At 35.7% G+C, this 22,737-nt stretch overlaps 2 protein-coding genes across 3 annotated transcripts; one reads left to right on the top strand and one right to left on the bottom strand.

The window, feature by feature from the left end:
- Positions 1-658: 658 nt before the first annotated feature.
- Positions 659-9,217, bottom strand: LOC133870947 (CBL-interacting serine/threonine-protein kinase 8). 2 transcript variants are annotated; one of them, XM_062308248.1, is made up of 14 exons: positions 8,800-9,213; positions 8,566-8,628; positions 8,388-8,459; positions 8,190-8,297; positions 8,024-8,098; positions 7,866-7,919; positions 7,638-7,763; positions 7,303-7,392; positions 5,421-5,543; positions 2,595-2,714; positions 1,816-1,932; positions 1,510-1,566; positions 1,335-1,409; positions 659-1,185 (listed from the first exon to the last, which is right to left on the bottom strand). In XM_062308248.1, exons 1-14 carry the CDS (start codon positions 8,956-8,958, stop codon positions 1,084-1,086), a joined length of 1,341 nt encoding a protein of 446 aa, XP_062164232.1. In that variant the 5' UTR covers positions 8,959-9,213; the 3' UTR covers positions 659-1,083. The 2 variants fall into 2 exon arrangements, 1 of the variants encoding a protein (XP_062164232.1); XR_009900803.1 differs by lacking the exons at positions 659-1,185; positions 1,335-1,409; positions 1,510-1,566 and having other exon boundaries at positions 5,417-5,543; positions 8,800-9,217.
- A 7,843-nt stretch (positions 9,218-17,060) lies between these two features.
- On the top strand, positions 17,061-21,622 carry LOC133871666 (glycine-rich domain-containing protein 2-like). The gene is made up of 8 exons (XM_062309093.1): positions 17,061-17,218; positions 18,495-18,612; positions 18,705-18,959; positions 19,195-19,635; positions 19,879-20,408; positions 20,669-20,867; positions 21,042-21,197; positions 21,284-21,622. Exons 1-8 carry the CDS (start codon positions 17,061-17,063, stop codon positions 21,620-21,622), a joined length of 2,196 nt encoding a protein of 731 aa, XP_062165077.1.
- The last annotated feature ends 1,115 nt before the right edge of the window (positions 21,623-22,737 follow it).

The following is a 22,737-nucleotide window of genomic DNA, read 5'->3' on the forward strand; positions in this document are numbered from 1 at the left end:
TTTGAATAAGCATTTCTTTATCCTTTATTCTACCATTTGTATTCACTTTTGTGCATGCATCTTCGGAATACAGTAGACCCCCAATATTCCATGGTCTAAATATTTCATAGTTTTTTTACAACCAATTTGGTGAGAAATTTCCTTTAGGATGTAAACAATTGGTGAGAAATTTTCTTCAGGATGTAAACAATCAGAATATTGCATATATCTATCAAAAAGGACTTTGTCTCGTTTGGAGGGACTACTAAACAAAAATACTAGATTATAAGGTCCAATATGACATCTCTTCCCTTTTTCTAAGTGGTCGAACTGTGCTTAACATAACTAGTGCTAACTTCTGTAGAGAAAAATGTCGAACATAAGCAAGGGGAATCAAATAAATTTCATTGATTTATGGAATGATGTTTGGTTATAATATTCCCTAAAAGTATTTCTCGCTACAAGAGAAATCGGCCACTAAAATCCTCTCTATTTGAAGTAAAATTGAGATGACCATTTTATGGTTCAGATCAGATCTAATCTAATCATGAATATATTGTCATATCATTTAAAATTGTGACATCATATTATAATAAGCAAGGTCACCAAAAAGTAAAAGTAAATGGAGAGAGAGAGAGTGGGAGGGGTGCTTTCCATCGTCCCAAAACTGAAATAGATCTCACTATAATACAAGCTGCAAAAATTAAATATAAGTTCTGAACTTACACTATGTTTGGCAATTAAAGAACTATAACATTACATTCAACTCAAATTCACCAACAAAGTCGTACACTCCCATCGGCTTAAACCTAGCATTAGACTGGCAGGGAACAAATAGGCATGTATAACACTAATTCCTCTCTTTTTTTCAACTGACAAAAAAAAAAAAAAATGGGGAGGATGTTTGGTGGGGTATTGAGGATTGATTGCACTTTAGGTAAGCTGTAGTCCTAACCTCAGGTTGTAACATCTGAGAGCCTATATGGGTAAACCCTAGAGTTGAATGTGTAACAATGTAGATGATGTTACAGGAAACAAAAACAACTTAGGGTCAACCCTAGATTGGGACGTGTAACCCACTAGATTATGTTACAGGAAACAAAATCAACGCTTTTTACTCTTTGCCTTGGTGATCCTTGATTTGCTTGAGTCAGTAGGTGGTTTCCAGATGATATCGTCAAGATTGCTACAAAAAGTCTTGTAAAACTGCAACAAGTGAAACTCTCTTATCAGGATCCAAAACCAAGAAACGCAGGGTGGGTGGGGGGGGGTTGGATCTGTGAGGCGATCTAACCTGTAAATTGTTAAGACAATACTTGAATATAACTGCAATGACAAAATTACACATAACCGACCTTGACATATTCACCAGCATCTCCAGCTGCTTTCTGAATATCTACCATTAAAAATGTTGGAGCGACTTCAAAAATCTTCAGCCAAAACAATTAAAATTGAAATTAATATAAAAAATGAGCAGATGAAAGAAATAAGGGGCAGGTAAAAATCTGGAAGTCAGGTCAGAAAGCTTACTTCCAGAATAACTGAAAAATGACTGTCCTTATTTGCTGAAAGACCTTCCACTCTCATCTGAAATTTAATACAATGTTATATACACGAGCTTGAAAGTACTATTGGCAGGACTACTATCCCCTTAAGAAACTATATATCTATAGAGCAGAAGAAAAAGGTGCCATAGGACAAACTAATTGGTAGAATGACATCAATTAAAAAAAAATTAAAAAATAATAATAATAACTACCAAGAAAAAAAGAGTAAACAAAATAGAAAAGCTGAAAAAGCTAGAGTATTATAGTAGCAAACGGTCAGAGGTTTAACCTTAAAGTTGCGTATATGAGTCTTAAAACCCAATGATTGTGCAACAACTTCCATACTAGATAAAACGACTTTTGCTGGCTTCTGTGAAACAAAGCGTGTCTGACACTTCATAGAGTCCTGTAAGTGAGGGCAAGAAATTTGAACATCTTGATGGAACTAGGAAACATCTATTAAAGTATATAATGAAAACATACACTTATTGCATGCTATTGATATTTTATTATATCACAGATGTAAGGTGAGATTTTATTATATTAGCAGGTCCAATTTTGCATGGGGTTTCTTATCTCTGTGATCTGTGTGACACTTATTCCAAAGGATGATTGGCAACATTAGATAGAGAGAACGCATGTTTGACACCTGTTTTGGAACTCATAGTAATGTCCACCTTTATTTACCTAAGAAATGTTTAGGAGTAAAAGACTATGTGCCTTTTGTTAATGAAGTTATTACCGAGTACAAATTATCATGTCTCACTTATATGGTTCTTTGACATGCCAAGAAGCACTATTACATTGATCAAAACATCTGTTCAACTGGCATCCACAAATGCACATAAATATCCATGTCCCATCATAGTCTAGGTTTCAAGAAGTTGCCTGTCCAACAGCTCATGTCCATGTTCGTCTCAGAACAAGACAATTGTGTGTCCTCAAATCACAGCTTAATATGTTACATTGATCTATATGATATTTTAATATTTTCACACTAGCGATGGTATTGCTAAAGTAGGTATTAGCTAAATGAATATCAAAAGATAAAAAATTAATAACCCATACCTGGCCACGATCAAACAGCGATGCAAGGTTTAATCCTTGAGATAGAATTATCAAGTCAAAAGCATTAAGAATCAAAGGACCTGTGTCCTCATTCCCACATCGCTCATCAGCCCTTTGTTCCTAACAGTAAACCATGATTTCAAGAGAATTAAAAGAATAAAGCAGATTATTACCAAACCAATGCAAATAAGCAAAGACACCTGAGTCGGACAATCATATGTATTCAGTGTATATCAGTATCTTGAATGGGTATACTATCTGTATGATGTATTCATTCAGAACTGAAGAAAAAATAAAACATACAATCTGAAGAACTTTATCTTGAATGTTGATCATCTAAGCTGTCATATGGAGACTGAAGAATGTTCCCAACACATACAGCTTCAACTAAGTGTATAGTGTGGGAATATGCTCTCTCAGAGCACAGATTGATGCCCTGAGGGTGAATCCGTAGTACTACAGATTCCATAAATGACAGCATGAATTCTCAACACTCACAAGTTCCAGGGGAACTAAGACACACCAGATCCGCATTCATCCTGCATACATGCCTATACTCCAGCACACACCAGATCAACCTCCTCCACACACGCTAACAGGACAGTTTATTTAGAAGGCAGAAGACATGATTATAGAATCTGACTCTAGAATGAGAATGTGACAACCAACTACAATGAGGATCTCATTACTGATTGTATGAATTAGCTATATATCAAAATTGGCACACTCTTAAGGGCCTGTTTGGGATTGTGTTTGGAAATATAGCTTTTATAGTCAAAAGGAGCTTTTGAGAAAAAGCTTCATTTTCAAGCTTTTCTCAAAAGTGTGTTTTGGCCTTTTTTAGAACAAAAAAGTAACGTATTTTTTTAGGTTTTTACCAAACAGACCAGTTTTTGCTTTGCACAGCTTTTTATGTACTAAAAGTACTTTTTAAGCTTCTTAACACAATCCCAATCGGGCCCTAAGACACATCCACTCCTACGGTTTACTGCAAATCAACGCTCTCAACAGTCACCTAAGACAGCATCAAAATGTAAACCTAGTCAACTACTGTTCAATTCTAAAGCTCATATTGATTGGATGTTGGTATGTATTGGATCTAAAAAAAGCATGTTTCTTAATGTTTTAAAACAGCACGGACCTTAAAAATCCTGAGCCCTTAATGGATGAGATAGCTCCTAATCAATAATCAACTTGATATTTGGTAAGCTTGATAGGCATAGCAGGACTCGTATTCCAAGTGGGCTTAGAAAAATATTTCAATCACAAAGTTATAGTGTAAGAAAAACTAATTTGCAACTGGTACAATTTGATTTTTGAATATGTAAAAAAATAATAATAAATAAAATAAAATAAAAAATCCAAAATTAAGAAAATGAAAAAGTAGGGGGAAAAATATTGTAGAGGTCCTATGGTTTGGCCTTTTATCAAGTCACTCCTTTTGGTTTAAAATGCATCAAATCACTCCTTAAGTTATGCACTGTTATCAAATCATTCCCTTCGTTAGTTTTTTTAACAATGAGCGATTACGTAGATTGATGGCCACGTTACATCCAATAAAATTTTGACACGTATACATGTCGTTGAATCAACACCAATTAACTTTGTCAAATCATTTATAAATACTACATAATAATTATTATTATTCAAAAAAAAAAAGGCGTTTACCCCAAAAGGCCATGGTGGAGTCTAACCACCCCCAATGGCCAAAGTATAACCACCCCTAACCACCTCCCCCAAAGGCCACGGTGGAAGTGGCCTAACCACCCCCAATGGCCAAGGGATAGGTTGGAGGTGGTTAGGGATGGCCGAACCACCCCCTAATCACCTCTCTCTCTCTCTCATTTCCTTTTCTTTTTTTGTGGCACAGTTAATTGATGTTGTCTCAATAAAATGTATACATATCAAAATTTTATTGAATATAATGTGGCCATCAGTCTACGTGTCATTACTCATTGTTAAAAAATCTAGGGAAAAGTACACATATCCCCTCCTCTCAAACTTCCATTGCATTTGTCAGTGTTCCCACCAAATAACTAAAAATTGTCAATGCCCCCCCCCCCCCCCCCCTCCAAGGCTAGCAAAGAGACAAAAATAACCTTAAAATCTTTTTAATAATGCAAAAATACTCTTATAAATTGTCGAGCGGGGGTGGGGGGAAGAAGGAAAAACTAAAAACTAAAAAAAAAAAAAGACAAGGGGGTGGCCGATTTTATTTTTTTTTTATTTTTTTTTTATATAGTTATTAGATTTTTTTGAAGCCAGGTATACTCATCTAGCATCCAGATCTACTACCTTCACTTTGGCTCAGCCATACCAACCGTTTTGGCCAAAAGCCATAACTTCTTGGAGGACATTGACAATGGGTGGTAGTTTGAGAGGTGTATGTATATTTTTTCCCAAAAATCTAACTGAGTGATTTGATAATGGTCCATACCTTAATAAGTGATTTGATGCATTTTAAACCCCAGAGTAATTTGATAAAAGTCAAACCACAAGGACTTCTACATTATGTTTCCCAAAAGTAGGAGAGGAGAGCGTCGTCCAGAACAACTATAATTACAATAGTCAATGGTTATTGAATTGAACGGGAGGATGGTAGAGATCAGGAAGGATTGCCCCATCCTCCCATTTGTGGTTTAAGTGTAGGAGCAACACCTATACTAGGAGAATTTGGTGACTGCTAGCAACAAACTTTTCCAATTACAACATAAACCAAATCGTCAAACCTTTATGGCGACGATAAAACCAAAAGCACATTAAATTCTCAATCAAAGCAGGCATCATAAAGGGGAAAAAGACGTAGCATTTCAAAGCCTTACCAACCTCACAATCATCGAAAACAGCATCTAGATCATCAAGGTTTACATCTTCATATTCAAGAAGTTTGACAGGAACATAACCCTTTTTAAACCATTCATCATTTCTGATCTCTTCAATAGTAATACGCTGCACAGGACACAGAGGAACTCCTCAGAAACAACCAGAACCAAAGTAAGTAGATCAAAGCCATCAATTGCACTAAGGCTGTTTTACTAGTAGTACAAACATACGATAGAAGGAACTTAACAGTGAAGGAACCAATGCACTAACTTCAAATAAAAACAAGTCAGCATTAATTACCGAGTGTTATAAGGCAATGCAAATAGGAACTACATCATTCAGGTGGCCTAAAATGGTAAAATAAGTTCTATGAGCATCAAACAAAAGGGTCCCTTAAGAAGTTAAGCCTTCAGAAGGGAGATGATTTTATTATGGTTCAACGCGTTGTCTAATATCATCATAATTGCTCTTAGATAGGGGAGAACATAACTGATATTCAATCAAACTGTAGGAATATCAGAATTATTAGCCTCAATCATTGGCCCTCCTAAGTCATTAAAAAGGGTATGCTTTTAATGTGATTCCATTGATTGTCTACGAGACATGGTAGGACACAGCTGATTTTCAAACAAACCAATCAATCCAAATCAGTGATGTCAAGGAAATAGGAAAATTGGATTACTATATGAGGAAGGCGCGCCATATTGCTATCGATAAGATATTAAAAAAAAAAGTATTTCTTATTTCTTAATTGTCATGACCAAGAGAATACACTAATCACATTTGCGCTATTACTCCAAAATTACTAGTCAAGTTACAACTGAAGATCCTTAGAATCACTTACAACAACCAGTCTCACCTAATAAGGAACCAATGTGGGACTTGATACTTATATAACACCATTACAATCCACCCACCCAGTGTAGGACATAACCTTCTGGGGTATCACATTAAATATGCAACAATTATCCATTATCACCAACATTTGACCCAGTATGTCAACTAATATGGCTTGGAAATAGAGTCCAAGCTTTCGATTTTCCATTAAGGAAAATGAAGTAGATAAATAATTTTTTCTAAGAGGTCATCTAGTTTTCTATTTCTAGAAAGAGATCTCATCAGATTAAACTTGATTTGTTTCAATTCGTGGCTCACAAATAAATAATAATTTGTAGTCCATATAAAGGATGTCAATACTTACCAGGATAATTTAAGTAACTAGATAACTAAAAGTAAAAATCTCGACTTTTATGGCCCAAGCACATTCTTAGCTTACTTCAATATACTTTCGCATGGAAACATTTCAAGACATTGATTGCTTGTGTGAGACCCATGAAACATAAAACCCTTAGCCTAGCAAGAAAATATGCGCAAGTTGATAAACCGAATGGCCATGACTGCTACAGCTAGTTTATCTGTTTATGCATATCCATCCCCTTTGACACGTGAACTTTCATTATATATATATATATACACACACACACAATGAAAAGAAGATAAGTAAGAAAACAATAGAATGGAAAAGGCAATGAAGTCAAGAATGAACTTTTCTCGGTGCAAGCTTAGAATTCGGGCCAACCACCGCATAGACCAAGTCAGATTTCTAATTACCAAAATTACTGATGCTCTTGAAACACTATGTCAGAAAGACAGTAACAGGGAAAGTCCTCTTTTTGCCAATCTATTTTCCCAACAACTCATACTGAATTGGGAAGTGGCACATGCATTATCGCATTGCACGCTTTTCATGTCGTCATTTCATCAACTTGATTCCAAACCATTGTGTTTGAGCCCTTGTCACAAATCCTAATTATCAGACACAGCCAAGAGAATGTGCAAATGATAAATATAAAAAGCAATGTCTAGTCATAGAGCCAATACTTACAGTTTGAGGATTTGGATCTAAAATTCTATGAATCAAGGATTTTGTTCCAACTGGAAACCAGGATGGACATGAAAACTCTGCTTTCTCAATCTGCAGAAAACAATTAAAAATAATGCTACCATTATGAAAGTTTAACATCTTTGATGCAAAGCACAGATGCTTTTTGTATTTACAAATCTGGCTAATTTTACTAATTTTCACGGTTTGCACCATTAAAGCCAAATATTGGTTGAAGACTTTTACACCCATCACCAAAAAAACTTGCTGATTGCAATATGCAAAGCTACTTATCTGCGTGATAATCATCAAATAGTACTCATGATAATAGCCCGTGCCTTACTATATAGCGTAGTGAGATCAAGCTCATCAAATGGGAGATATCCAGCCATCAGAACATAAAGGATGACTCCACAGGACCAAACATCTGCCACAGCACCATCGTAACCCTTGTGACTGAGAACCTAAAACCAAAAATGAAAATAATCGATTGATAAGCATGCATTAAGAAATATATATCAGCTAATGTCAAACCCAACTTAGAAGCTAGCCACCCTTATATTTACCTCAGGTGCTACGTAGTTGGGAGTCCCACATGTTGTCCGAAGAAGGCTAACTCCCTAGGTGCAAAAATTACCAAGTAAAAACCCATTTGATCTCATCTCACACAGATTATGATAATGTAAAAAAGCTGAGACGATGATAACTCCAACAAGAATCTCACTTGTTCAGGCAATGCACTCAGACCAAAATCTGAAATCTTTAAATTTTCTTGGGAATCCAACAAAAGATTTTCAGGCTGTAAAATAAAAAGGAAACCGTTATAACTTATAAGAATCTTTCTAAACTAAAATTGAACAACTGCGCTCCAAATTCCAGCAAAGGAGAACCTTCAAGTCCCTATGGTAGACTCCCTTGCTGTGGCAATAACCCACGCCATCAATAAGCTGCTGGAAGTATCTTCGAGCTTCGGCTTCACTAAGACGTCCGTGACGAACCTGCATAAATCATTAACTTAACTCAAAAGCGAAAGAAGAAAACAATCCTCAATAACAATTTGCTGTTGGATCTAAAATTAGACTACTCACTATTTTATCGAACAATTCACCACCTGTGATGAACTCCAATATTATATAAATCTTAGTACGGCTCGCTAGAACCTAGAGAAAACGAACATTATGAGAGAGATTCAGAAGATGCATGGAGCGTTAAAATCAGTGTAAAATCAATGTCCAAATTTTAGAATTCAGAAAACAAATAGCATGCCTCATGAAGACGAACAACATAAGGATGCCTGACAAGCTTCATTATCGTTATCTCCCTCTTAATCTGCAAGATTACAACAATCAAACACCATGAGAAACGAAATTTGAAATCGGATTACGAGAGGCCGTGATCAAGATTATCTAATGTTTATATCGTTATGCCTGCTCAGGCGGCATATATGGCAAAGCAATCAAATCAAAGAGTTATCTAGACCGTTCCGATCGATCCCATAACCTGGTCGACCATCTTGTGCTTGATAATGGTATTGCGATCGAGGACTTTCATGGCGACGCTCTCACCGGTCTCCGTGTTCTGAGCAAACTTAACCTTCGCAAATGTTCCCTCGCCAATCGTCCTCCCGATCTCGTACTTCCCTACTTTCCTCACCACCATCTCTATCTCTTTCTATCTCGAATTATCTTTTCCCTAAACTCAATCTCAGCATTCGCACCAGAGAGCAAGATATTTCAGCAAAGCAGAACAAACAAAGCTTTACTAAATAGGCCGCTTTTTCGCTTTCCTAAATATTCAAGTTTTATCGTTAGGTCAGAAAGCAAAAGAAAAAGCGAATCGTAGAAAATTTGGCATTCCGGGCGAGTCGATTTTCCGAAAGAAACCGGGAGCAGTGAAGAAATCTTTTGAATTTTTATGGGGAATTTGAAGGGTCCCGTTTGGGCTTATATTTTGGAGGGATTAGGTGGGACGCTCTAATGAAACTGGTCGTTGACAAATGGTCTAATCTAATCGGTCGGTTTTTTTTTTTTTTTTTTTTTTTTTAAAAGCAAATAACATTCAATAAAAATCAGGGAAAAAACAAAAATAAAATTAGTCCTAAACATTTTTGAGATTTCAATCTAGTTTTCATATTTCTAATTTTAACAATTAATTTCTTAGATTTTAGTCACGTTTCAAATCAAATCCTCACTTAACCTATCATCCAAATAATTAACGATATCTCTACCACATGCATAATTTACCATATCCCACCATTAATACAACATTACACCATGTTGTCTATGACATATATGCCACGTCATGCAAAAAAAATAATAATAGAAGGGTGAGGGTAGATGGGTTGGTGGTAGTTCCATCGTGCCTCAAATTTAGAGTTGGCAATTTTTAACACGACCTGCGAATTCGGCACGAACACAACATGAGAAAACCAAGTTTGGGTTTAACATTATCGGGTTCGGGACATAATCGGGTTGACCCGATTGTGACCCGTTTTATAATAGTGTTTCGCGGGTTGACCCGCGAACACGATTATGACACGTCTTATTTAAAAATAAAAAATAAAAATAGTGATTTAGATTTCAGACTTCAGTGAAGAACCCTAGCCTCACCACACGCCTTTTGGCCCTTTCAATGTTTTCATAACTGCACCTACAGACCCATCTCAAACCCACAATCCCCACCACGCTTCTCCACCGGTGTGAAAGCCCTCCTCCACCAAATAATCTCCCCCCTCAATCAAAAGGAGATAAAAGAAAAGAAACAAAACAAAACCAACAGCACGCCTTTTGACATAGAAAAAGAAGGGAGCGGCTTTCGTGGTCGACTGCGGCACTACGCGAAGCCGGTGGAGGACAAGATCATGGACATCGCCTCACTGGAGAAGTTCCTCCAGGATCTCAGCAAGGTCGGCACTCTCGGCGAATCCGTCACCGTCACCTGCGAGAAGAACAAGATCTCAGTCACCTCCGACAGCACCTTCTCCAAACGGTATTAGAGCCTTACAAGATCTGGTTGATATCCGTCAAAAATATCTACAATTGCATCTCCTACAGAGCTTTACAAGCTATGGGTAATGGGTCATGACCACAAGAAACAAGATCCACCAGAATGGGGCTCCAAATAACCAAGTTCAATCGTGTTCAGTGAGTCGGTTCGTGTTACCCGGTTTGTAATTGGGTCGTGTTCGGGTCACGAGTTTCAACCCGACTAATAATCGGGTTGGGTTCGACGTTTGTATAATCGGGTCAATTGGGTCGACATAAACCCGACTCGCTAACCCGAATTGCCAAGCCTACTCAAACCCCCCAAGGTAGCCACCCTCTCCCGTGGGAGGTAGTGGTCGAATCACTCCTAATGTGAGCTTTGGGTGGTCCAGCCATCCGCTCCTACCAATTTAATAGCAATAACCAATCAAATAGGAACCCGATTGGACTGGACAACGATCATCTTTAGTTCATTTGAACTAGAAATGAATGAGGATCCAGTTAGTTTTATTTAAGAGGTAAAATTATTCTTTCACATTTTTATGGATAATTGTACCATTCAAATAACACTAATTGGATGAACCAGAGAGAATCCAAATGCGATTGGACTAATGAAAAACAAAAGTGACTATAAATGGACATTATGGTTTGTTAAGTGGCTACTACTGAGCAATAAAAAGGCTTACACACACACTATATTGCAAAAGTGGATTATGGTTTTATTTTTCTATTTTATTTTTTGAAGTAATTTCAATCATTATGTATAGTTAAATGGGTTGGAGATTACTACCATAACATACAATTTAGTATGGGGGTGAAGTTTTTCTCCAAAGTTGGTTGAATAAATCTAATCTATTAAGAGAAATGTTTAGATTTTTTTTTTTTTTTTTTTGCTTATCTTTGTATGAGAGATATGCAAATTTATTATTGAATCTGTGTGGCCACATGTGAGTTATGCAGATTTAGTAGTAGATTTTCAAAAGAAATGTGCAAAAGAATGACATCAAACGCATCTCATTTATTACATTAACATATGTCTAAAATACATGTGATTCTTACATGCTCTCACATGCATTTTGAACACATGCTAGTTTTTTTTTTTTTTTTAATAGATACGTCATCAGAAATTACCGTAAGAAAAAACAACAAACATGATCTAGACATTCCAAAATTAAACTTAAACATGAAAGTATGTGATGACAATGCTTTAAAATATACGGGTCAAAAGATTCATGGCACGGAAGCCAAGAATCTAGGGGGGCACTAGTAAAAGTTGTTTGGGGTGTGTTTGGAGCCACAAGAACCCAAAACACAAGTACATGAGTAAACATGAGAAGGAAACAACAGGAAAACCCATAAACAAACAAACACAAAAAGTAGTAACATTATCCAAAATACATCATCGATAGTGGCCAAACTATTGTCAGAAGTTGGCCAAACTGGAGAAAGCTGGCGGAGAGCCATAGCTTCACAAACGGGCGTCGGCGCATAGAGTGCACGCTCAAGTGTGGAGAGGTTCGTTGAAGAAGCCGTGACTGGTGGATTGGAGCTGGAAGGCCATGTAACCTAGTGGTGTAGAAGAATGAGTGAAAAAGCCACCTGAAGTTAGTAGATTTGACTTGAAAAAAATCAAATCTAAAAACTTCAAGATACTGGGGGAACTATGGCTTAGAGCAGGAGGATGAAGGGGGAACCGATCAAGCGAAAGAGAGGCCAGCGCCGATGATGTAGCTGGTGGATAGGCAGAGACGGAACTAGAAGCTCTTATGAGCAGGGACCAGTGGGCAAAGAAATTTATTGGCATGAGCCAATAGGCTAAATTTTTAATTTTTTTACCTTATATTTATTTTAAAAAAAAAATTAAATCTTCTGATTTTTTTTTTTTAAGAAATTGGGAGCCCCCTCTGTCACTGCGGATTGGAGCTCCAATACATGTTAGTTAAATAGACTTGATTAAGGAAAAAGATTTTAACCCACTGTGAAAGAAAATTGTCTCCTTAATAGAATATAATAACTTTAAAAAAAACATATTATTTATTTATTTTTTATATAAAACGTTATTTATCGATAATATAATATATATTCTTTCATTTTTAGATTAACATGGAAGAAGTAAATAGAAAACATTTAATATTATCTTTTGAATCAATATTTTTTTAAAGAGGGAGAAGTTATTTGTGTGAAACAAAAGGAAAATCGAAAATGTAAAACAGATTCTGACCTACGGACGAACAACGACAATAATCCTCCGGCTGTCCGGCCTTTGATTTTTGTGACTATTGTAAGGACAACTTTTTTATTTTTTATTTTTTTATTTGGTGGTGGGGGGTACGTTAGGTAAAGAGAATTCTGCAATCTCGATATTTTCGAGAATCAAATATAGTGAAAATTTAAAGCAATATACTAATTAATTTATTACCTAGGGCCTAGCTAGGCGAACCGAAGACAAAATATGTGTAGCTTGATGGGAGGAGGTGGGTCATTTTGGGATCATGGGCATCTTCCTTTCTTATCCACTTGCTTCCCCTCCCGGAAAAGATAGAGCGTAGTGGGATTTTTAAATTATTTTTGTTTGGAGAATTATGATAAGCATCATTTTAAAAAATGTAAAGTAATTATGAAGGAGAGAAAGTTAATTACACAGATAAGAGCATTTCTAATAACCTCACCAAATTTTACTCATCAAAATAATTAAAAATTATTTTTTTTATTCTGGTGAGCCACTTTATTAAAATTTCCCCAACAGTCTCATCATTTTAACTAATTAATATTCACTATTCCATTTAAATAATAATTTTTTCATATTTATTTATTTTTTCTCTATATAATCTTTTTACAAAAAATCATTCATATCCATGAAATAAGGATATTGTCGTGTGAGAGATGAGATATGAGATAAGAAAATGAGAGAAAAAAAGGAAAAAAGTGTGCTAATCATGTGAGAGAGAAAGGTGAACCAAAATTTGGTGAGTGGGTTGTTGAGTGAAAATGCCTCATCTAATTTGGTTAGTAATTTTAGTCATCAATTTTTTTTGGTTAAAATGGTGAGGTTGCTGGGAGTGGTTTTTCAGGATTTTCATCAAATTGGCTCATCAAAATAGCTAAAAAACTATTTTGGTGAGGCTACTAGGAATGCTCTTAAGAGGTTGATCGTTTCATTAGCGAGCTATATACATTGCACATTCATTTCTTATTTTTATTTTATTTTATTTTTGTGAATTTATCATTAAATATGTGGGACAACATGTTAATACAATCTTGATTTTGGTGGTTAATCAAAACAATTATAAGAAAACAGGAAAAGGAAAAATGAGTGATACAGGAAAAAGAAAAAAAAAATGAAAAGTTTAAAGAATCAGAATATAAGGTACAGTGACCAAAAAAAAAAAACCCTCCATAATTAAGCCACCCAATTTTTAGAAGTGTACAAATATTTTTACAAAAACATTATGTGATTTTAGTAAGTCACCATGAACGCGGCTGACAAAATTCGGAGCTTGAGCTAGCGATGGTAAGAGATTAGGATTTCTTACAATTTCAAATAAATTTGAAAATTTTAAATTTATTTGAAATCAAGCCGTTTTTTATATGGAAATAACGTGAAAAATGTTACATATTAAAGATATGACATGTTAATAATGAAAAAAAAAAAATCATTTCAAAATGTTTTTTCTTACACTTTATGTCGTATAAAAGCTTTGAGTAAAAAATTGTCTTTCGATTTAGTAAAAAATGAGCGTCTTTTTAAAAGTAAAGAAAAAGCTTTTTAAAATATTTTTTTTTGTTTAACTTTAATATGTAGCATTTTTCACGTTATTTTGATATAAAAAACAGCTTGATTTTAAATAAATCCTAATCCAATAGTAAGCCTAAGATATAAACATTGTGTGATTACAAGTGAGCAATATGATGGGTATGGTTGATAGGTATGAGAATTACTATGTAAGGAATATTGATTTAACAAATTGTATAATGCTTATCGAGACAAGAGTTACAAGCATTCAAGAGACAAAAATTACATACACTCAAGAAACAAGAATTACAAGATGATAAATTATTATTAGTGTATAAGTAAAATTAAATTGTAATGTTCATATTATTTCTCTATAAATAGAATCTTGTATACAATCAAATATATCAAAGAAAGATGTAATCAAAAAAATGCTTTAAAGTGTGGACGCATGTTATAAATCGAACCACCTTAATTTTATGTGTCTCTCTATCTTACCCCTCAACTCTTCCCTAGATTTTTGTGTTCTTATAATGCTAACATTAGTTTATAATTATTAGAGCTAGCGATGATTTACCAGTACTTGTAGATATACAATAAAGAAAAGTTTAAATTTACCCCCACCATGGATCTTAATCCAAAAAATTATTATTGCTCTATTAATATAGTTTTTTTGGGGGGGGGGTTGGGTCGGTGGGCGAGGGGACATACCGATAGATGATTTGAAAATAGCTTCATCAACCAAGATATGATGATCTTGGATTCCTGCATACTTGAAATGAGAGGTGGCTCTTGCATGCCCTTCGTGTCATTAATGGCTGTCTAGTTTCAATGGCGGGGTTTGTCAAAGCCATTTGAGGTACGACTGTCGATAAAAATTCAATGAAGATGATTATCTAAATGGGTGAGGTGATGGCACGTTGTCTGAACAAATAAATTATATTATTAAACTTGATATTGTAGGATATATGACGGCATTAAGGGCAATCTCTTATAATTGTGAATTGGAGCTTTTAGTTCTAGAAGATGATACTTTTCAAATAGTACAAGCACCGAGAAAAGAAAGGAGAAATTGGAGCAACTATGACCATCTCATTAAAAATACTTGTAGACTTTTGAATGGTATTCAGAAGTAACAGATTATTCATGTTAAACGTAATTTTAATGGTGCGGCTTATTGTCTTGCAAAGGAAACATTATCCCTATATGATGAATAATGTTTTCTTAATGAAGTTCACTTTGTATTTATAATCTTGAGTGAATTAAATTTTTATTTTTTATCTTGTACTTTTTTAGAATTTTTATTTTTTTTAACTTAATAATTTTTATTTTTTAAGAAATTGGGGGAGGCATGGCCCTGCCAGCCCCCTCCTTTCGTCCCTGATTTCTGACATCATTTCTGCATGGAAGGTTGTACTTAATTTATTATTTATAAGGGAAGTGCTCGATTCCAATAATAATAATAAATAAATAACGTTTTCAGAGTCGTATTGCGAGAAAGTGGAAGATATCGTGTGATGGAAAAGCTAGGAAAAATCAACTCCATCGAGACATATATACAGCATGAAAACGTTGCCTAAAACCCTCATTCATTGCCACTTGTACCGTCCATACTTCACAGTTCATACTTGGATACGTTATCTGGGAAGGGACGAAATTTGTGGTTTAGGTTGGACAACGAGATTACTTTCTATTGAAAACTGGTACGTGCACGAAAGAGCTAGAAGGAAAATAAAAAATAAAAAATAAAAGATATTGAAAAAAAAATGGTTTGATTTTTTTTTTTTTTTAATCCATCTATTAAACTGGTATATTTCATTATTACACTCAACATATATATTCCTTCCCCAAATAATAACAATAATAATAATAATTATTATTATTATTAGTATAAAAAAAAGAAAATAAAACAAAATATCACTTGCCCTTATCGCACAGCACCCGTTGGGCAAAGTGCATATTTGGCACCTTGCTATCAATTTGGCAGTGCTGCAAACGTGACGTATTTTTTTTCAAGCGGACTCACTCACACACAATTCATGAAGATGAAGGCCGGCCACCACCAAGGTTGCATGTGTGGTTGGATGATTCATAAATCATAATCTTCCCACAAAACAAACAGCTAAGGAAGCTTCTTATTTGCGTGCCACGAAACCCGTCCGCTTGTAGGCAAAGTACCAAAGGCGTGACAAACAATACGTACAACTAATGCATTGCTTAGAAAAAAATAAAAAAGAAAACAAAAAGTACAACTAATGAGAGGGGAAAATAATTTTTACACAACAAAGTTTGCACAACATGTGTATAACAAAATACATGGATAAAATCTATGCATACGGAACCCACATGGATGAATCTTATCTATGTGTCTTATTGTGCATGTACCACTCATCGGAAAGAAAGTAGGCCCTTATTGTTTTCCGCTCATTTCGAAGCCTGATTTTGAGATAAGCGTTATAGAAGTGTAAATGGTTAATAAAAGTAATGTTAAAAATTATATTTTTTTTATCTAATAGTTTTAATTAATTTTTGGATAAATTCTTGTTAAAAAAGAAAAAGAAAATGTGAGATAGTTCTTAGATAAAAATGTGGTATATAAAATGTGGCTTTGTCATTAAGCCTTTTAAAAAACAAAAATACAAAAGCAAATTGATTGTGTTATCATATCAGCAAAGTGAGATAAAAGTGTTGTGTATAACTAATAGCATTACTCATATAACATAGTTTGGTCTAAATCTATAAATTTAAAATTTTAAAACAATATAATGGTGTCACTAAAAGACTTTTCAATGTGTCAGTCTCTTTAGTAAGTGCTATCTATCTCCCAAACAAAAAGTCGTGTTAGAAAGTTGCATGAACCAGTTCAATATACATGGAGTCTAGGTGCAATCCTGTCACACTGATCGAATTGAGAGTAGATTGGTAATTTACTGAATCTTTCTGCTTTAGGTTCCATACATGTTTGAAGTGCTATAAATATCAAGAGCCAAATCTCCATTGGCAGCAGACAAATTTCCTGAGGTTGAATATTCAACTTATAGCCTCTAATGGAGAAGAAGCAAGCGTTGGAGTGGGCCGAAGCACAGCAGATTGTGATAAGCGAGGACCTTGTGGCCGCGGCTAAACATCAGCTACGATTTCTTGCGGAGGTTGACAGGAACCGCCACCTCTATGATAGCCCTGTTTTAGACCGAGCCATTTTGAGGTACTAGTACTGTACACACTCTTAAACATGTTTTGAGGTTAGCATGTCGGTGTGGTTGTTTGGTCCGGATGAAAATGCCAATCCTTTAGGTGGGCTGAAAACGACCGTGGTTTATTAGTTTGAGTGTACGTTTTTAGAGGTATTGTAGCTTTTACCACAAGTTTCTTACAAACTGATATGATAGTCTGTGTGACATTTATCACATCAATCACTAAACAATTAAATTTACATGTCGAATCTTGTTGCTTAATTTTTTTTTTCATTTTCACCCATGTTGTGCAAAACTCACGTCAACCGCCGGGTAAATTTGTAAGGGAATTATAGGAAAACTGTAGTACTCTAGGCATTTTCGTTATTAGTCGTCAAATTTAAGGATTGTTTTTGTTAAATCAACACATGTCTCAAAAGCTTAACTTGATAAAAAAAAACGTAAACTTTAATTATTTATTAGTTTATATTCATACTCACATTCACGTGTGAGGCTCAATCTTTCTCTTAATAAGTGAGGTCCAATATGTGAAATATTTAATTGAATGAACGACGAAGTTAAGGGTTAAGGTTCGAACTTATGACATTTGATTTGATACCATGTTAAATCACCAGTTATCTCAAAAGCTTAAGAGATACGAAAATGGTTAATTTTAATATTTAATTTATATTCTAACAGTTTTAAGGCTTGAGAGGGTTATGTCCGGAGTAGGCATGGCACATTTGGTTGTCCTCTTTTGTCTTTTTGCTCGGGAAAAAAAAACACACACACACAAAACATTGTTGGGGATGAAAACTAAAGTCACACAAGAATGAACAACAATGATAAACAGCTGAGATCGTCTCAACACTGATTTTAAAGAGGGGAAAAAAGAACATTCACTTTACCCATGGAATGTTAGGATGTCATCAAAATACTTTGCGATTTAGAGCAAGCCACTATATACCCATTTTGTGCTAGGTATAAGGCTTCAAATGTTCAGAGGCGCAGCATTATTGTGATTTTGTGGTAAGAAGATGTAGGGGAGTGTGACAGGTTGAACTCAACAATGATCAAAACTTTTCAGGGCCATGAATCTCCAACTACCAGCTCCCTTTAGACTTTTTTCTCCCAATACTTTTAGTGGGTATTATATACTTGGGAATTTCTGGCTTAACAATTCAAGGCCCCATGGCTGTACTGATAAATGTAATAATGAAGCTGCAGGTATGCATAGGTCATCAAACTATGTTACCAATCCAGCATTTTTTTTTTTGGTTTGTTTGTTCTTATTATGCTCAATGTTAGGTACAAATATTGCTGGCTTCCCTTACTTGCCAAACACACCAAGTTTCATGTTACAGAAGGCCCTCTGGTTGTGCCTCTTGATTGTGAATGGATATGGCATTGTCATAGGCTTAATCCGGTAGGCTTCTGCCTCAGAACTCACAACATAATTTGAAACTGTCTGCTTTTTAGTATGCTTGGATTAAGTAGAAAAGTTTATTGGTTTTTCAGGTGCGCTACAAGAATGACTGCCAGGAACTTTATGGGAGAGTTCTTGACAACTGGAATGTTGAATCCTCTATTCAGGGAACTTGCAAAAAGCAAACTGAAGAAATTTGGAACAGGATATTTCCAAGTGAACCATATGAACCCAATTGGAGGAGCCAGTTGACAGAGAATTTTGGTGTAACAATTTTGGGAACTTCAGAAAGCACCAAGTATGATTTAGATTCAGCTGTCAGAAGGCAAACCTCTTTCTTCTACCAGGTAATGAAGAAAATTTTCAGGTGTCAAAAGAATTCTATATGAAATATCTATACTAGAATATGACTGGTCTTTGAAATGCTTTAAAGTTCTTAAATTTCAATTTTGGCATAATAAACTACTACCAAAAGCACTATGCTGCAACCATTCTTGGCATAGCATTGGAAAAGACAAATAATATTTTGTAATTGATCAGTGGAAGGTTGGCATCATATTTTGTTGCCAATATATGTTGCAGGTATCTAGGCCCAACATGAATGATTATCACTTTCTTGAAGGAGCAGTGGCCAGATATAAGGGGTTTCTACATTTGATCAAGAGAATCAATTACTTCTGTGTCCCAACTTACGACATTGATCTCATCTGGCACTCACACCAACTGCATCCTGCCTCTTACTGTAAAGATCTGGTGGCAACAATGGGGAAGGTATTAGAGCATGATGACACAGATTTTGATAGAACCAAGGGTAAAAAGCTGGATGTTGGGTTTTCTGAAACCACCAAACAGTGGGAAGAGGCATTTGGTTTGAGGTACTGGAGGGCAGGAGCATTGTATAGAGGGCATGCACCATCTCCTCTCACTACCAATCTGCACAAACTGAAAACTGTGAGCATGAAAGCTGCTCCATCCAATGAGTATCAGAATATGATTCGGCTTCCCAAGAAAACTCTAGTGGAGGTGGCCTCCAATATCATCTTCTGCCACTTTATCTTTGTTATAAACGTTCTGTTAAATTATCACTTATCATAAAAGTTTAAGCTTATAATAAAGGAGTCAATTTAATTATTTAATCAATACTTTAACACATATAACTCATAACAAAGAAATGAATTCTGTCACAGGCACTTTTATTACCTATTATTGCTCAGACACTGTTGAACTACTGTAGTTACATTTTTTTTTTCCCTAATTCTCATTCAGATTATGCTGGAGATTGTGGGGGTCAAAGATTTACCATTAGAGAGCGAGGGCAACCTCTTCATCTCTTTTGGTAAGAAACAGCCAGATATAATCCTCAACACCAGGAAACAAATGAGCATATCCTCTGATTCAGGAGAGAAACAGGTTGCTGTCTTCCAATGTGAACCTAATGGAGAGCTTGTCTTTGACCTTATGACATCTTTATCCTTTAACCTGCCCATTGCAAGGCCAGTCAAAGTATTGGGGAGTGCTTCAATCTCTCTTGACAACCTTCTGAATCCCATCCATGTAGAGAACTGGTTTGAGCTGATGCCAACTTCTGGAGTCGTGGGTTCCGAGCCAATCTGTTTACGTATTGCTCTCTCCTTGACTGCTCCCATTCCAGCCCCCTATGTGGTGCAAATGGTTCAGATGTGTCCAGTCTCAAAAGGTTCATGTTTCATTCCACTCCCTGGAAGGTCTCACCATGCTAATAGCTGGACATGTGTTCTGGATGAGGCTGGCAATGAGGTCATCAGCTTCCTCATGAGGTGAATTTTCAATTTGCAGTAAGCACTTAATTGTAAGGCATCAGCTGACACCTATGATCATTTTGTCATGCTATCTCTGCTGGCTTGTGCTCATGCATGCATAGAAGCATGAATCTGGCTAGCCAAAAATTTCTGCTCTTCTTTTTCTAATTAGGGATAAAAGAACCAAATATTATTGTTTAAACTTGCTTTAAAGTCCCTTCATTTTTTTTTCCAACAGTTTCAGCACTAATTTTCTGCTCATTTGTTGCGCATGACAGGGAATCAACAATAAAAGATGGAAGAAGCAATGGTCTTTCCAAGAAAGAAGTGATTGGCATGGTTAAATCTGGTAAAAATCAAGTGCTTGCAGAGTTTGTTGGAAAAGGGTGGTCCTTAATGAACTCAAACTGGTCACTTCAGCTTCATAAGGAACTCAGTGTAGATGGCCATGTTTTTGAGCTCAAAGGCATCAAGAAGGTGAGTATCAATTCTATTCCTAGCTTGATTTAGATGGTTGGATCAACTGATGATCAACTGCAGTAGATGATCCCTTTTGAAAGGTCAAATTAGAATGGGGAAGACTTTATTCGATATCATTAGCACTAATATTCAGCTTGCAGCTTACCACTCTTCTGTATCTTCTTCCTGTAGGTGATCATTTTTCCTGGTAGAAAACTAGAGTACGAAACCGACTGCTGTGAGAAGCCAAAAAATGAACAGAACTTCATGACTGCTGTTGAATTCTCTGCAGAAAATCCTTATGGAAAAGCCGTGGCTTTGCTCAACTTAAAATCTGGCTTCCTAAAGGTATTTTCTTTTGTTTTGTTAGACATAAAGCTTAGCAGAATAATAACAATGATAATGATGCTTAGATTCTAATATTTGATGAACAGATCAAGGAAGAATGGCTTGTAATGCCCGGAATCCTATCAGCTTTTATTATCTCTGATATTTTGAGGAAGGAGGGCTATAGTGGTTTCATCACTGACAACAGAGAGGATAAACAGGAAAATGACATAGACTGCAGCAAAGAGTGTGAAGCTCTGGTGGAAGGCACCGCACTTGGCAGGTGTAATGGAGGTTGTGGCCATCAAGATATTGTGAAGAGTGGCGGTTGTGGTGGAGGTGGGGGCTGTGGGGGTGGTTGTGGAGGAGGCTGTGGAGGTGGGAGCTGTAGGGGCAGTTGTGGAGGAGGTTGTAGAGGTGGCGGCGGTTGTGGGAGTTATAAATAAACAAATGAATCCAGCGGCATTCAGGCTGCCCCACAAGGATGCAGCAATAATCAGCATAAATAAGGCACCTGCTGCATAAGATTAGGCCACATTACGCTCTGAATTCAACCTATACTACCTAGATATATAGCAGCTTATATAGTCGTGTATAATGAAACATTTCGGTTACCAAAAGTTTGAAGTGAATACTAGTGGAGTTTGTATACAAATCTACATTCTACGGTAAGAGGCACAACATTTTAAAAAAGATGTAAAAAGTGATCACCTTGAGAAGAATGAGATTGCAAACTTATATCACCTCATAAAAGAGTACTAACAAAGTAAGACTCAATTGATGGAAGATTATATTCACTCCGAACCGGAATAAGGTGCAATTAGCTGCCCGTATCCGGTGAATCAATTTGCATGCACCCGATCGAAATCAAATTACTGGATATGAGCGAGTAATTGCACCCTATTGAAATCCTGCGGTCTAAATGTTAAGCACGTTTTTAAACACTTCAAAATATCGCTATTATCGCACGAGTTAGCTAAAACTGTTGTTAAACATATCATAGAAGGTTTGAATTGAATAAATTCCTGACTGTATATGTGAAATTGTTTTGTTAGAGTAATCTGCTCTATTTCTTTGATTGAGTAATAAAAGTATTATAACTTTATTAAAAAAAAAAAAAAAAAAAACAACAACAACAACAACAACTGATGAAATTATAGAAGCCCATTTGTATAACCACTAAGAAGTCGAGGGCAGACTTGCAAAAAATAAAAAGTTAAGGGGAGGTAAACAGTAATTCTTTACTCTTCAGAAAGACATGGAGTAGACATGGAAGTGATTTATTTGACAATAATGAATAAGCAATTTATAAGCTGGGGAATGGACTAATTAATGGCATTTCAGAGGCGTGAAAGACGCAAATAAATAAATAATGTTCCACCACTGGTGTTACACCTTTAGCAGACAATTCAAACAGTTTTCACAAAAATAGTTTGTGCGTTTATGTTATGCAACAACACCTTTTCAAATTAAAAAAAAAAAAAAAAAAAAAAAAAATTCTAAAACACAATAACAAACAATCATTAGAATTTCAAAATGTAGTTAATGAGAAAGCAATTTT

The sequence above is a fragment of the Alnus glutinosa genome, chromosome 6 (genome assembly GCF_958979055.1).
Source record: "Alnus glutinosa chromosome 6, dhAlnGlut1.1, whole genome shotgun sequence".
NCBI lineage: Eukaryota > Viridiplantae > Streptophyta > Magnoliopsida > Fagales > Betulaceae > Alnus > Alnus glutinosa.